Source organism: Xenopus tropicalis, chromosome 9, assembly GCF_000004195.4.
Source record: "Xenopus tropicalis strain Nigerian chromosome 9, UCB_Xtro_10.0, whole genome shotgun sequence".
NCBI lineage: Eukaryota > Metazoa > Chordata > Amphibia > Anura > Pipidae > Xenopus > Xenopus tropicalis.
In genome coordinates this window covers 67,459,048-67,476,571 of record NC_030685.2, presented here as the reverse complement: position 1 = coordinate 67,476,571, position 17,524 = coordinate 67,459,048, and the positions used below count along the sequence as shown (strand labels likewise).

The 17,524-nt window shown below is 43.7% G+C and overlaps 2 protein-coding genes across 3 annotated transcripts in view; both read left to right on the top strand.

The window, feature by feature from the left end:
• Nucleotides 1-2,201, top strand: part of metap1d (methionyl aminopeptidase type 1D (mitochondrial)) — a 76,242-nt gene extending 74,041 nt beyond the window's left edge. For both annotated transcript variants that reach the window (XM_018097541.2, XM_018097542.2), the window contains one exon: nt 464-2,201. In XM_018097541.2, the coding sequence (XP_017953030.2) occupies nt 464-542 (79 nt within the window). In that variant the 3' untranslated portion in view covers nt 543-2,201. The remainder of the gene's footprint in view (nt 1-463) is intronic.
• A 4,329-nt stretch (nt 2,202-6,530) lies between these two features.
• On the top strand, nt 6,531-13,482 carry dlx1 (distal-less homeobox 1). Its single transcript, NM_001100257.1, is given in 3 exon segments — nt 6,531-7,037; nt 8,700-8,899; nt 10,533-13,482. Coding segments are annotated over 3 exon segments (756 nt in total). The 5' UTR covers nt 6,531-6,736; the 3' UTR covers nt 10,788-13,482.
• Nucleotides 13,483-17,524: the final 4,042 nt, after the last annotated feature.

The following is a 17,524-nucleotide window of genomic DNA, read 5'->3' as shown; positions in this document are numbered from 1 at the left end:
ACAAAGAAGTCATTTGGCTGCAGGGCTGCGTTGCTGGTATGGCAGAGGGTACTGCTCCTGGGCCCCCTGGGGGAGGGGAAATGCACATACAATTACAAAAGACACATATTGTGTATAAATTGCTTGACATGATTGCTATATACGCCAGGAATGTCTACTTGGCAGTTGATCAGCTGTTATGGAACTGCAGCTTCCATCATCCAACCCAATGTTGTGGGGGAGATTTTTGATGGTGTAGTTCCTCCACAACTGGAGTGTTGCATTCCTTATTTATACCCCCCCATCATATGGAACTCCAGCCTTACTGGTATGCCAGGTGCTCTCTGTATCTCAAACCCCCCTCTCCAAATATAAATGTCACCCTCCTAGTACATATACTTGCGCTTTATTTCTTATTTAATTAGCGCTGGCGCTTGCTGACCTCTTGCTCCCCCCTAATATCTGGCAAATCGATATGTTTCAGATCGGCCCAGTGTGAGCATACCATTGCAATTACATCAGGGGGAGCGGAAATCCTCACTAAACTGCCACAAGAGGAATAGACCGACCTGGAAGCAAGAGAGGCTGAAAGCTCCCTCTCAAATGCCTGATAGCACTGGCGCAAACGCTGGCTGTTTGGTGATAGCAGGGCACCCATAGCTGGGTACTGACCGATAGCTACAAGCCTCACTCATCTGGATAAATTTATATATAGATATTTATTGCCTGTGTCTCAGTTCACTACACTGGCAGCAAATGGCATTTCCCTGGGCACTGGGCGGGCACCACAACCCCAGCATTAATGTATGTGCCCCTGGTAAGGGTAAGGCTGCACCCCTAAGTGCCTCTGGGAATAAATACAATAAATGCAGGGATTATACTCACTGAAAGATCGCCTTTACCAAAACGTGTTGTGTTATATGGTACTTTTATTCCTATTAAATACACAAGTGCAGCTGTGTACAAACCCTGTGCAGTGCGCTCTTTATTCTACCTAATATACCCCTACATTATGTGTGTTACCTAATGTGTAATTGTGTTTAATTCGTGTGTGTGTGTTTCTGCATATTATCCGTGCAGTTTTTTGGTTTGTGGTAAATATTCAGAAACGAGTTTGGCAAAGCATTTGTATAGCAAGATCATTATTTTTGGATGCAGAAAAGCGCTGGATATGGTTTAGCGCTGATTACAACATAATGACAAACACACGGGCAATGGGAAAATAACCAGCAGCAGCAGAAACGCCAGGAGCAGCGCTATTGTGGGTGTCATATTGTGTCATTAGCAGCAGTTCAGCAGCCTCCAGAATTCAAGCGCTTTTAATTTACTATAGAAATAGTTTGGCAGTGCGTTAGCGGTGAGCAAGGCTGGCACTGACCCACAGCAACACGGCAACCAGCTCCAGTCTGTGCTTCTTTACTGGCCTCCCCCTCCTCTACTTGCCAGCAACAATCTTCGCCTTTTTCGTCTCATTTTTTCCTAGAGAAATGTTATTACGGTTATTATTTAAGATTTCTGTTGCTTTTAGAACGTTTCCAAAATAAAGTTTGCAACGTATTTGTATTATTTAATATACATTTCTGCATATAAAAAGGTGATGCCAACTGGTTAAGCACATCAGCCTTGCACGATTGCACCCAATGTATTATGTAGGTGTTCCAAAGAACCGTTTTAGAACTGACTTATTCTGTTTCCACTTCTCATTATTGTCTATTTCCTGTGGTATTTAATCGTTTAGAATCATCCATTTCATATTTAACAAGTCAAATATATATTTATACTGGAGAATTCTTCCCTAGTTTCGTGCATCTCATATATAAAGCAAATATATATATATATATATATATATATATATATATATATATATATATAGCAAATTGTAACGCCAGGGCTACCCAAACAATATATATATTGCCCCCTTCCCTGTGTGCTCTGATCTGATCCTGGCGCAATAGAATCAGATTTGGGAACAGAAGAATGTTATTATATGAACCTTGCGCCTCCCATAATATTGCTGTATTTGCTTTTTAATCGATCGCTTGTTTGTAAGAAGTAATTACATCACCCAAGAATCATTTCATTAATCCTGCGTGATTTTACCCACTGGGGTGGTAAGTTGTTTGCCTTGTAATTACCCTGAGGTTGTAGTATTATTGTACACAGTTCTTGTGATAATTATAAAGGGAGCTGATATACACATTAAATACTTTGGTTTTACCGGAGACAATAATGTGCTTTGCATATTTTATGAAAAATGTTCTGCTGTCTCTGTTGCATATTGAATTACTGCCTGTCTGTGGGGTCCTTCTGATTTGCAGCTTATTTTGCTTTACCCTAGGTAAATAGGTGCACTGGCATACTCAATTCTACTGACACCAAATAACTCAGTATAGGGGCACTGGCACACTCAGAATTGTACTGACACCAAATAAATCAGTATAGGGGCACTGGCACACTCAGAATTGCACTGACACCAAATAAATCAGTATAGGGGCACTGCCACACTCATAATTGTACTGGCACCAAATAAATCAGTATAGGGGCAGTGGCACACTCAGAATTGTACTGACACCAAATAACTCAGTATAGGGGCACTGGCATATTCAATTGTACTGGCACCAAATAAATCAGTATAGGGGCACTGGCACACTCAGAATTGTACTGACACCAAATAAATCAGTATAGGGGCACTGGCACACTCCGAATTGTACTGACACCAAATAAATCAGTATAGGGGCACTGGCACACTCAGAATTGCACTGACACACTCATAATTGCACTGGCACCAAATAAATCAGTATAGGGGCAGTGGCACACTCAGAATTGTACTGACACCAAATAACTCAGTATAGGGGCACTGGCACACTCAGAATTGCACTGACACCAAATAAATCAGTATAGGGGCACTGGCACACTCATAATGGCACTGGCACCAAATAAATCAGTATATGGGCACTGGCACTCATAATTGCACTGGCACCAAATAAATCAGTATAGGGGCACTGGCATATTCAATTGTACTGACACCAAATAACTCAGTATAGGGGCACTGGCACACTCAGAATTGTACCGGCACCAAATAACTCAGTATAGGGGCAGTGGCACACTCAGAATTGTACTGACACCAAATAAATCAGTATAGGGGCACTGGCACACTCATAATTGCACTGGCACCAAATAAATCAGTATAGGGGCACTGGCATATTCAATTGTACTGACACCAAATAACTCAGTATAGGGGCACTGGCACACTCAGAATTGTACCGGCACCAAATAAATCAGTATAGGGGCACTGGCACACTCAGAATTGTACCGGCACCAAATAAATCAGTATAGGAACACTGGCACACTCAGAATTGTACCGGCACCAAATAAATCAGTATAGGGGCACTGGCACACTCAGAATTGTACCGACACCAAATAAATCAGTATAGGGGCACTGGCACACTCAGAATTGTACCGACACCAAATAAATCAGTATAGGGGCACTGGCACACTCAGAATTGTACCGACACCAAATAAATCAGTATAGGGGCACTGGCACACTCAGAATTGTACCGACACCAAATAAATCAGTATAGGGGCACTGGCACACTCAGAATTGTATACTGACTCACAATTGAAATGCAAATACATTGGCGCACTGACAAACGCACAACTGAAATGAGTAGAAGTACAGACACACAGATTAATAGAAGTGCACAGACAGCCTCACCGCTGAAATGATTATCTAGGTGCACGACAAACTCACAATTGCACCAACAGACTCACAACTGCAAGGAACCTATATCGGTGAAGTGTAAAATACACAATTGAAATTAATTTCCGCACAATTGGAATAAAGCTTTTATAGGGACTTCCAGACTCACAAGTGGCATGAGTATGTGCCCGGACAAACAGATGTAACGATTAGATTCATGTTATTCAACTATAAACGGCCAAGTCGGTGTGAATGATCAGGAGGGATAGCCACACACATGTCTGTCCATCTATATGATATTGTTATGATTCCTATGCAGTATCTGTGTTCTCCATCGGTCTGTGCTCTTTCCAAACAATAATTAAGGGGGAATCAGGAACTCTTGCAAACCTTACAGATCATACAGTAATATTGCTATTGGCCAATTAATTAATCCAGCTAATTACCCAATAATGATACAAAACTAGGTGCTGTGATTACCTGCTGAGGCTCAGCCATTATCAGGCCCCCATGCCAACCTGTACCCCCCAGCTCCCCCTGCCCTGTAGCCCCGGGGTGCCCCTGTGTAACACGGTGACTAGTGTAAGTGAGAGACCCCTGTGCAGCTGTCCCATCGCTCCCTGTGTAGATATTACTGTGTCTCCCCGGCTGACAACCAGTCGTTACTATGACATCCCATCGTTACAGCAGAATCCGCTATATCTGCTATCTGCCAGCAGCAGGGCATTTTATAAAATAAAGAACTGCGTTATTAGGATATCGGTATCACCGAATTGCTCCGTGATCGCCCAGCCATATTGTGTGAGTTCCTTGGCCCAAATCTGCTTTATTATTATTATTGCAGGAAAAAAACAAAATTGGTTTTGGGCAGCAACAATCTATAGTGTAGGTGGGACCGGGGAAGTTCAGCTCAGGCCGGATCAGATCCCAGGCTGTTTAATAACTAGCGGCAGCGTGTTGCTATTATTGTTAAATATCGGGCTAATTATGCGTATGAAAATGACACATCAGTGTAATGCTAATGAGCTGCTTCAGCTGGATCCGAGCTCTACAGGAGAATGAATCGCCCGAGTCGCTCTCTCCTACAGCTGCAAGTGTCACACGATCATCTCCCTGCCGCAGTCACACCGCTAAATTAGCAATGAAATAATTACCCACACTTTCTAATTATCGCACAAAGTCCTTGGGGGAATCTCCCTGGGATTTATTTCCCCCCCCAGTCCGAACACAACTTTATTGCTTGAAAAATGCAATGCTGTCCAGGGTTCCATTCCATAAAGGGGATGCTCCCCCAGTAATATTTGACTTTATGAAATAAATGTAATTCTAAGCAGATTTAGTTTATTAAAAAATCTTTAACTTATTTGTAAATATCATTGCAATAGAAAGAAGTATATTTTCGTCCCTTTCCTTCCCTTACATTAAACAATATAGCCTTCCGTGCTACTGCACCTGTCAGTTTAAAAACTCAGCTGGCTTCTGCTACATTGTTTCAATTTCAATACAAATTACATTTACAGGTAGTTGTTTTAAAACCATCAATTTGCTGCTGGAAAGAAAACATATTTTGGGGGTTTATATCCCCTTTAAATGCTCACCGGATTAAGAATCGTTTCTGATTATAACTCACTATCTGCGCTGTAATAAATATTATACGAATAATATAATTACTATTAGTGCTGGTGTCATTATACCTGATGTGCAGCCTAATAACCATCATTAATGTTTGTCGTTTGGTCCGGGTCGTTATCAACCTAACAAGATGGAAATCGTTTGCGTTCTTTGTCATTTCTCTCTATTTGGAGCAGCAGTTTGCAAACCATGAGATAAGTCATATAATAAACTATTAATTATGGGAGAGGTAGGTGAAACAGAGATGAGTTAACTCTAACTAGTAATTAGGTATGGGCAAAGCAGGGGATTTGTTAGTTCGTTGGAAGGAAAGGGGGAACCCTGCAAGTTATTTGTGGGCAGTAGGTGCCAAGGGGGTGGCCCTGCCATTCTGGCACAGTTTGATGCCTCCTGGTGTGTAATTTGCCCAGGTGCAGGAGGGCAGGGGGCGGGGCAGGTGTTCAGATGACTCTGACGTCACCGGTTTGTATATCATGTTTATATTATCTGATTTATTGCATCACTGGGCTGGAACAAAGTGATCCAGTTGTTTTAGCGTCAGTTTATTAGGATTTATAATGCATTATATTCCTGCCCGATCCCCCCGGCCTGTGTGTGCCCCTGTCTGCCAGTGCCCGACCCCCCGGCCTGTGTGTGCCCCCGGCTGTCAGTGCCCATCCCCCCGGCCTGTGTGTGCCCCTGGCTGCCAGTGCCCGACCCCCCCGGCCTGTGTGTGCCCCTGGCTGCCAGTGCCCGACCCCCCCGGCCTGTGTGTGCCCCCGGCTGTCAGTGCCCGACCCCCCCGGCCTGCGTGTGCCCCCGGCTGTCAGTGCCCGACCCCCCCGGCCTGCGTGTGCCCCCGGCTGTCAGTGCCCGACCCCCCGGCCTGTGTGTGCCCCTGGCTGTCAGTGCCCGATCCCCCGGCCTGTGTGTGCCCCTGGCTGCCAGTGCCCGATCCCCCCGGCCTGTGTGTGCCCCTGTCTGCCAGTGCCCGATCCCCCCGGCCTGTGTGTGCCCCTGGCTGCCAGTGCCCGATCCCCCCGGCCTGTGTGTGCCCCGGTATGGGGATCGCTCAGTTCACACACAGGCCGCTGGGTAATGCCGCACTCCCCAGTCCCAGCACAGCCCGATGCGCGCTTTAACCAATCAGAGCGTTGTGATTCAGCCGGCCGACCAATAGGCGCAGTCGCTTCATGAATATGCAGAGCGGGCAGAGTGAAAGCCCCGGGCGAGTTGGTGGCGCTCCCACTGCCTCACGCGTTGGACTTTTTTTTTTATTTCCCATTTTCCTCCCCAAAGAGACAAACTCCATTTTCTTATGAATGGAAAGTGAAAAAATCCGCTCCTCTTAAATTGGGATCCCCACTCCTGTAGCGGGAGGACCCCCTGAAAGCGCAAGGGGACCCGGGCAATATCCCCATAAAGGCTGGAGGGAAGCGAGAAGCAATGACCATGACTAGCATGCCGGAGAGCCTGAGCAGCCCGGTGTCAGGCAAGGCGGTGTTCATGGAGTTTGGGCCTCCGAACCAGCAGATGCCTCCTTCCCCCATGTCCCACGGACACTACTCCATGCACTGCCTGCACTCCCAGCACGACAGCTCGTACAGCGGCGCCTCGTCCTTCTCCAGAGCCCTGGGCTACCCCTATGTCAACTCGGTGAGCAGCCATTCCTCTAACCCCTACATCAGTACCGTGCAGTCCTACCCCAACAGCTCCAGCCTCAGCCAGACCCGCTTAGAGGAGCCAGGTACAGTACCGCAAGCTTGTGTCTCTCTGTCTATGGGAACTCGCCCAGCACCCTGGGGCATAGCCCAGCCACTCGCCCAGCACCCTGGGGCATAGCCCAGCCACTCGCCCAGCACCCTGGGGCATAGCCCAGCCACTCGCCCAGCACCCTGGGGAATAGCCCAGCCACTCGCCCAGCACCCTGGGGAATAGCCCAGCCACTCGCCCAGCACCCTGGGGAATAGCCCAGCCACTCGCCCAGCACCCTGGGGCATAGCCCAGCCACTCGCCCAGCACCCTGGGGAATAGCCCAGCCACTCGCCCAGCACCCTGAGGAATAGCCCAGCCACTCGCCCAGCACCCTGGGGCATAGCCCAGCCACTCGCCCAGCACCCTGGGGCATAGCCCAGCCACTCGCCCAGCACCCTGGGGAATAGCCCAACCACTCGCCCAGCACCCTGGGGAATAGCCCAGCCACTCGCCCAGCACCCTGGAGAATAGCCCAGCCACTCGCCCAGCACCCTGGGGCATAGCCCAGCCACTCGCCCAGCACCCTGGGGAATAGCCCAGCCACTCGCCCAGCACCCTGGGGCATAGCCCAGCCACTCGCCCAGCACCCTGGGGAATAGCCCAGCCACTCGCCCAGCACCCTGGAGAATAGCCCAGCCACTCGCCCAGCACCCTGGAGAATAGCCCAGCCACTCGCCCAGCACCCTGGGGAACACCCTGCCACCCTGCTCCATGGGAACCCTAGTAAGTAAGCCGCGGAGACAGAGCCGGCTCTGTGCCCAATACCTGCCCAGCTGTATGGGAATGCTGCCCTGTTACCCAGCCCCGGGGATATAGCTCTACCCCCTCTGCCTGCCCAGCTGTATGGGAATTCTATTTGGCAGACCCACAGATAAAGCAAACCCTAGCCTCTCTGTCTGACCTCTCTGGTCTCCCCATATTCGCACCGAGTCACTCCAATTGCGGCCCCCCAGCTCCGGCCTGTATCAGTCTCCCTTGGCCATTGCTTTAGCTCTGTCTCTCCTGCCCCAAGCAGACTCCGCTAGAGACCCCTATCCCTACTTGCAGCCAGCCAATTTCCCTGTTCCGTGCTGTTGAAAAGCCCCCCATTCCTCCGGGAGAAGCCCCCCATTCCTCAGGGAGAAGCCCCCCATTCCTCAGGGAGAAGCCCCCCATTCCTCAGGGAGAAGCCCCCCAGTCCTCAGGGAGAAGCCCCCCATTCCTCAGGGAGAAGCCCCCCATTCCTCAGGGAGAAGCCCCCCATTCCTCAGGGAGAAGCCCCCCAGTCCTCAGGGAGAAGCCCCCCATTCCTCAGGGAGAAGCCCCCCATTCCTCAGGGAGAAGCCCCCCATTCCTCCTGGAGAAGCGGCAGCTCAGGCAGTGGGAGCGCCCATAGCAACCGCAGCCCAGATGTGCGCGCATTAGTCTCACTAATTATTTATTGCGTAGCGCGATAAACAATGTATGCAATTAAGGGTAATTAAAGCTAAACTGCAGCCTGTTGGAATGAAAGGGGGGAAACTAGCAAACAACAACAGAAAACTTGTACAAGAGGCAGCTGGGCTCCCGCTCCGAGTGTTGATACTTGAGATATTTGCGTTTTGTCATTCTGTCTTTTGTGCCCTGACTTTTGTGCCCGACTCCTGACTTTTGTGCTTGTGCTGCTGCTCCGCAGGGGCCGAGACGGAGAAAAGCACCGTGGTGGAAGGCGGTGAGGTTCGGTTCAACGGAAAGGGGAAAAAGATCCGCAAACCCAGGACTATCTACTCCAGTCTCCAGCTCCAGGCTCTGAACCGGAGGTTCCAACAAACCCAGTACCTGGCTCTGCCCGAGAGAGCCGAGCTGGCAGCTTCCCTGGGACTCACACAGACACAGGTAGATATGGCACCTACAGTCCTGCTACTGGCACCCTAGCACCCACTGATGGAAACCTCCCCGCCTGTAATGCCTACCGGGTACCCCCAGGCGGGTGTTGGCGAACTGCAGTTCCCACAATATATTTTGTAGTAAATCTGTGCTACTAATTCTGTAGTATATAACTGAACAACAGCACAAGACAAGGGCAGGTACGATAAGACCAGCGTTCTACAATTCTGTAATTATAATTATCTGTAACTTAAAACTCGCTTGGTGCAATTTATGGGCGAAAAGGTGGCTCTAAATAAGCGACTATTGGCGATTTATTGCCAAATAAAAATGTCCCAAAGCGAAACCTACCTATAAATTCGTTTAGGCATAAATTGCACAATGCAGCATGGGCAAGGGGCAACCTACACTGGGAATGTGCTGGATCTGCTCGTTTCCATGGGAATGACCCAAAGCATCACTGCCAATGTACTGCACCTTAGATATATGGATATATATTTTCACTAACAGTGAGAGTGTATGTGGCTAGCAGATCTCCTACACTGCACTCTACTGGATTCAGCCTGGTAGCCTTTTCGTTCTTCTAAGAGCCCATTTCACCTACCCACAAAATAAAGCACTGCTGTGACTACTAAGGGCACATATATGTCTCCATAAATCCTTCACATCATATTACATTGTCACGTATATAATGTATATACAGCAGCAACGAAATAAACACGTATATAATAAAGTAGACTTGAATTATCCACAGCAGAAATGAAAATAAAAATGTACTGTATATACAGCAAAAAAAAATATTAATTTCTATATACAGCAGAAATTAGACAAAATATTCACCGTATACACAGCAGAAATAAAACAGCCAGTTTTATATTTATACCGAATTAAATCGCTGAATCTTTCTATATTGTTACTTAAAACATAAGATACATTCTCTTGCTGTTCCCCCCATGGTCTGTCTGGCAGGTCTCGGCCCTTACAGATGAATAACGCATCTTCTTCACATTTCAAACGCTATGGGGGTTAAATACATTCATCCACATACACCCATAATACACATTCACTCATTTATTTCTGGCTCACTATCTGCCAACTAATTCGTACATTTATTAAGCTTTCTACGGTTCTTAACACTCTGTAGTGAATGGAAACCTTAGAAATGATCTCCCAAGCATTGGATAATATTATTACACACACACATATATATAATATATTGTATATAAATATAGTGTGTGTATATAGTGTATATCTGCAGGTTCCAGCCCGCTGATACTAAAATCGATATTGACCACTTTCTTGGGGAATAAATGAGATTCTGTATTTGCGTTTGTTTTTACCATTTGAAAAGAACGATGAGGGCTCTGTTTATACAAATGTTTCCCCTGTTCTTACACAAGGTGCTTACAAACATTGCTGGGAGCATAATCCTATGAATATATGTGTATAATGATATATATATATATATAGCTGCTTGGATATTCTAGCAATGTATTTGTTAAGAAGACACGAAACTGCCTAGTTATTTGTATATTTGCGCATTTTATGCTGTACAGTTGTTGCAATGAGGGCCGGCCCTATGTTTGGGGCAACGTTGCACCTGTCACTGTGTAACTGTTTGTTTGTTTGTTTTTCCCGTTAGGTTAAAATCTGGTTCCAAAATAAAAGGTCAAAATTTAAGAAACTGATGAAACAGGGAGGAGCGGCGTTAGAGAGCAGCGCCTTGGCGAATGGCAGGTCCCTCTCCAGCAGTTCCCCCTCAGTGGCCCCTGTATGGAACACCAACACCCCCTCTGGGAAGACTTCCTCTGGAACCCCAGGAGCTTACATTCCAAGCTACACTTCCTGGTATCCTTCAGCCCACCAAGAAGCTATGCAGCAGTCTCAGTTGATGTGATGCCCAAAGCTTGGCACTGGTTAAAACTCCATGAGAGGGTACAAGTGCCCGGAGGAGAGGGGCTCTAACACTCACTGCATTCCTTGTATGATGCCAAACCACGTGATCCGGGCTGGTACCCACACAGTGAGCTCAGTATCAGCACAGTCTGCCCTTCTGCCTGGCACCCATAGGGAAGGGGAGCGGCTGTACCCAGCGAACAAGGACCCAAACATGTTTCTTGGGGCAGGGGGTGCATAACACTGACTTCTTGTGTCTGTCTTTGTCCTGGTTATTTTCCAGACTTTGTTGTTGTCAAAAATCTATTTCAATTATCTTCCTCAAAGGAACCGATTTCTTTGGGTAAATCGGTGTCTTTTCCCATGGGGGGGGGGGGGGGTAGGTACTTTTGTTTGGTGAGCCAGTAAATCCTAAAATATTTATTTATAAGGGATGAGTATAATGGGCAGTTGTTAATGTTGCAGGATACATAAAAAATAATAATAAATAAAATTAACATATCTGAAACATTATATTCAGAATCATTTCCCCTGTTACAACTGAAGGTATTTTGTTCAATTTGTTAGAGTTTCAGGTATGTATATTAGGCCTTCACTGTCTTACTGCTATAGTAAGTTACACAGTAAGTACAGTTATACCTCTCACCCCTACAGTATAACATACAGTCATAATTACAGTAATACTATCACTGCTACACAAATACCTTCAATTACAGTGTTAGTTACAGTCATATCTCCAGTGTTACTGTTCATTAGAGTAATTACGGTAATACCTTCCCTGTTACAGTATGTGGCAGTAATGCTTTCAGTCTGAAGGTGTTAGTTACAGTTGTACTCTCCCTGTTACAGTATGGGGCAGTAATGCCTTCAGCCTGAAGGTGTTAGTTACAGTTTTACTCTCCCTGTTACAGTATGGGGCAGTAATACTATCAGTCTGAAGGTGTTAGTTACAGTTGTACTCTCCCTGTTACAGTATGGGGCAGTAATACTATCAGTCTGAAGGTGTTAGTTACAGTTGTACTCTCCCTGTTACAGTATGGGGCAGTAATGCTTTCAGCCTGAAGGTGTTAGTTACAGTTGTACTCTCCCTGTTACAGTATGGGGCAGTAATACTATCAGTCTGAAGGTGTTAGTTACAGTTGTACTCTCCCTGTTACAGTATGGGGCAGTAATGCTTTCAGCCTGAAGGTGTTAGTTACAGTTGTACTCTCCCTGTTACAGTATGGGGCAGTAATACTATCAGCCTGAAGGTGTTAGTTACAGTTGTACTCTCCCTGTTACAGTATGGGGCAGTAATACTATCAGCCTGAAGGTGTTAGTTACAGTTGTACTCTCCCTGTTACAGTATGGGGCAGTAATACTATCAGCCTGAAGGTGTTAGTTACAGTTGTACTCTCCCTGTTACAGTATGGGGCAGTAATACTATCAGCCTGAAGGTGTTAGTTACAGTTGTACTCTCCCTGTTACAGTATGGGGCAGTAATGCTTTCAGCCTGAAGGTGTTAGTTACAGTTGTACTCTCCCTGTTACAGTATGGGGCAGTAATGCTTTCAGCCTGAAGGTGTTAGTTACAGTTGTACTCTCCCTGTTACAGTATGGGGCAGTAATGCTTTCAGCCTGAAGGTGTTAGTTACAGTTGTACTCTCCCTGTTACAGTATGGGGCAGTAATACTATCAGCCTGAAGGTGTTAGTTACAGTTGTACTCTCCCTGTTACAGTATGGGGCAGTAATACTATCAGCCTGAAGGTGTTAGTTACAGTTGTACTCTCCCTGTTACAGTATGGGGCAGTAATGCTTTCAGGCTGAAGGTGTTAGTTACAGTTGTACTCTCCCTGTTACAGTATGGGGCAGTAATGCTTTCAGCCTGAAGGTGTTAGTTACAGTTGTACTCTCCCTGTTTGTTCCAATACAGCAGAAGGCCTGTGATTCTGTCACCATGGGAGACTGTCACTTAGCAGGAAGTAGATTATTATCTGTTATAGATTTTAGTCTATACATCAGAGGGGTTCAACCTTCAATCATTCAGCTGTTGTTGAACTACAACTCTCTATCAACACAGTTGTAGATATTGGGGTTACACCACCCTGATGTATGTATTTTATTTCAGATGTGGGTGCTGCTTCCCAACAGTACCAGGGCCCTCATTCCTCTAACCCCAGCCCAGCAGGCCCCTGGGGGCTTTGCACAATTGTCCCTTTAACTCTGATGCCATTCCTTAAATGCCAGTTGAAGTATGTCCTGTCCTGTCCTTGCCTTTGCTTAACCCCTCATGTGCCGGGAAGGAGAGAAGCCCCACATTGCAGAGCAGTGTGTGTGTATATATGTGTGTGTGTGAGTGTGTGAGGGGTTAAACTCTGCGGTTGCTAAGATACCTGGGCGCAAAGTCTAAATGTACATATTATGAATATCGTTCTGTAAACATGTTGCACAAGTTTTAGCCCCATTTCTGTTTTGTGTTCCTGTAACCATGATCCTTCGTGAGCCGGGATCTTTGTGAAGAGACATAAAAAAAGAAAATCCGAAATAATGTGTTTTCCTCCAATCAGTTGTGTTTAGTGTTTCTTCTATGTCAGAAGTTTAGTTTTATATTGAGAATGTTAACTTATTGCTTTGTATCTTACTGAAACAAAAGGGACTTTGTAAATAAGTTATAAAGTTTGTTTAAAGCCAGTAAAATATGGTTTTGAAAAACACAAGTCGTAGAGTTTTGGAATTATTAACTGATCCGCTATTATCATTCATTTCATCTCGTTATAGAAAATATCAGTTTTCTACATAAAGAAATCACAGTAATGGCGGGACTAACAGTGTCCTTGGATTGTAACATATAGTTCTATGGTTTTCGGTAAATAAGGTGAAATTGCAACGCGAAGCTACAATAACACTATCGATCGATTCCAGCACACACCTATCAAAGGCAATAATTCTAGCATTGCGTGGATATTTATTCTAATAATCCCAGACCCAGATATCGATAACATTCGTTTGTATTTATCCAGATATCAACAGAATTCGTTTGTATTTATCCAGATATCAACAGAATTCGTTTGTATTTACACACAGCTGTCTTAGTACAATAACTGAAATATGGAAATCACATTAATATAATCGCAAGCGGCACAAGAGTCACAACAAAATGAAGATAAGGAATAAGCAGAGTTAAACATTTTAGCTTGGTTCATTCTCCCCACAAGAATCTGTTTCTCCCTCCCTGTGATTAAATGAGAACAGACCCGCAACTACGAACTCGTATGGGAAATCAGTTGCGGGGCAGTTTAGATTATATTAGAGAGTTATGTTGATTGTTTAGATAAAATAACTCAATTCTTGTATCAGTGAATATTTTCCATTACTATAAATTGGAGACGTGCGATAAAATTCGGCTCTGAAACATTTACATTAATAATACTGCGCTTTTTGTAGAAAACGTGTTAATATGGGGATATTTGTATAAGTTAATATTTGTAATACATTTACGTATATATAGTACTAACATTTCCTACAAGCACGGTTTCTTGTAGACTTTTGGTGATCGATCTGGATTAAACATTAAAGGAAAAGTAAACTTCAAAATAACATTTTGTTAAACGAGAGAAGATGCTATTATAAGCAACTCTGCAATCAATACTGATTAAAAAGCAGAGGTTGTTGGGCTATTTGGAAACGTAATTGATACTGAAAGAAGCATGTGTCTGTTCCTTGCTATTTCCTGCACTGCCGGGTCTGACCTATAAAAGAATGTAGCAGAAGCCAGAGGAATAACAGACCTGTAGTGTGAGAAATAGAGTATTTGCTGGGGGACAACTTGTTTCTGCTACATTGTTTATAGTCCAGCAGCGCACACGGACAAATGCTGCTTTCAGTTGCAATTACATGTATTATATTTATATAGGAAAGTTGCTTAAAACGACATTTTATTTTATTAGACAACATTTTATTTTGGGGGTTTACATCCCATTTAAGCCCAGTTGTATTAAAACAAAGGGTAACCGCATGTTATGATTGAATGCAATGCCACACACACAAGAGCCAAGTGTTTCCAACCAGATTCACACGAAGGAGCAATACCGTTATTCTGCACTAGAAAACCCCGAGCTAGAGAGGGAAATGGAGATATTTACTGGAACATGTTCTGACTGCACTTGTCTTGCAGGGACTAGTTTGCAGCTCCCAGCAAAACTTTCCGCTGTTGGGGGAATGCTGGGATTTGTAGTCCTCAGCTGGAGGATGGGAAGGGTTTGCTATTCTTGCTCTAACATCTGGTTTTTCAAAACCAGAACACAGGAAAAAAAAATCAGATCAACAAAGGCACAATGTTTCCCACAAACACATCATCATCATCCATCCTGCCCCACAGACTGAGCCCCTAGGGGCCCCAAGTGCCCATCGCAGGATCCCTGTGTAAATCCGTAAATAGCAGGAGAGTGTCAGCCTGATGGGCACCATTTTATTCCCATTGTGATCTCAACTCGCAAATCAAAATATAGATTTTCCCTCGTTTTTCCAAAGTGATGATTGTATCAATAAACCCTGCCTTTTTAAATAGGAATGCAAAATATAAGCCCAGAATGAGGAATGTCCAGTCTCCGGCCTTCCAGCCTTTGTGGAGGGGATGCTCTGTACCTGAGCAACAGCAGGAGGGCCGCAGACTGGACTTCTTTTCCGTCTGAACAAACAGAACAATCAATAACAATTAGTAAGATTGATAAAGAAAACCTAACGGGGAAGCATTAAAAAAAACAAACAAAAAAATATGTATTTCCTTATGTAAAGCAACTCCTCCAGCCCCCAGCTGTGATGGATTAAAAAAATAAGATCTCCAAGAAATAAAGAAACTATTCCAGCCTGCACCTTTTCTGTCAAAATAATTTATCCTGAGTAATTATAATAACGGGGCTATTTCAATTTACATTATTAATTTATCAATCAGCTTTGCATTAGGCGCACAATAAACAGCAGAACCTTTGCTTTTATTGTAACAAGTATATAATAATAATAATAATAATAATAATAATAATAATAATAATGTAGTAACAGTGTAACAAGGTCTGTATAGAAACACACAGTCTGCGCTAGTGCGTCTGCTTGCGCAATACATTCATATATAATGTTAATATTAATTTAAATCTGATTAACTCAACTCGTTAATAAGGGCCTTATGCGGCGATTTCCATAATAGAGATTTTAATTAAGCCGGCTATTGGAACAATACTTCATCTGCCATGATTAAAATACTCATTTTAATATCAAATGTCTTTTAGAATGTAGTACTTGGTAAAATGAAGCATTTCCTTCGGTATAAAAACCTGTAATGGCAAAATGCAATTTCTGGATATGTTTTTTTCCCCCTTCTTATTCAAAAAAATGTGAAGCTCATTTTAAAACACTTCTGAAATAGGTTACACACAGCTTAATGATCAGCAAAATGACTCTTTTCTGCAAAAAAAAAAAAAAAGGGACCTCAAAGTGAGCATACAGCTGCACAGCCAAGAGGGTCAGCATCATTTCGCAGTATTCTCTTCTTGATTACAAGCCGAGCCCATCAAACAAAACATAATTACTGTAATTTTAGGTTTATTTATTCTAATGCAGTTTCCCATCTCTGCGGTAATTATGAGCAATTTTTTCGCACAGGGAATCTTTTTGCATTAACAAAAGAGATAACACACTGAAAGCCAAATTTGCTGTGTATTGAGAAATGGGGAAAAAAAATAAAATAAAATAGGTGAGCTTCCATCTCTTTACAATGCTCCTATATTGGAGTTCAGCAAATTGCTTGCAGGTGTAGGGAACCGGTTTGGTCAATAGGGAAGGGATAGACAATTAGCAAATGCACCGAGCTTAAATAATACAGGCACAACCGGCGCAGAACAGCCCACTTCTTTCTCATCAATATATATATGTATGTATGTATTTGTTCCTCCAGTAAAATATGGTTATTTTCCTATAAAGCTATTTTATTTTATTCTCTATAGTGAATCTGTCTTTTCTAAGGCTTCTGTTAGCACAAATCCAACATTTATCTGTCTCCTTCTCTCTATATAAGTACTAATATCTCAAAAGCAAAGCAAGAATAATAAATTAAAGCTGCAGGGCGAGAAGAGTCTCTGCTTTGTCTAAAACATCTGTTGACAATTTCTTCTAAATTTGTTTGCTAGATAGCTGGCTGGATAAATCTATCTATCTATCTATCTATCTATCTATCTATCTATCTATCATCTATCTATCTATCTATCTGTCTATCTATCTATAATCTATCAATTATCTATCTATCTATCTATCTATCAATTATCTAGCTATTATCTTTCTTTCTGTATGTCTGACATTTTCTTCTAAATTTCTTCCAGCTGGGTGGATAATATCTATCTATCTGTCATCTATCTAGCTATCTATCATCTTTCTATCTATCTATCTATCTTTCTATCTATCTATCATCTATCTATCTATCTATCTCTCTATCTATCATCTATCTATCTATCTATCTATATGTATATCTATCTATCTATCTATCAATCATCTATCTATCTATCTATCTCTCTATCTATCATCTATCTATCTATCTATCTATATGTATATCTATCTATCTATCAATCATCTATCTATCTATCTATCTATCTATCTATCTCTCTATCTAATCTATCTCTAGCTATTTTTCTATCTGTATATCTATATATCTATCTTTATATCTATCTATCTATCTATATATCTATCTATCTAATCTATCTCTATCTATCTATC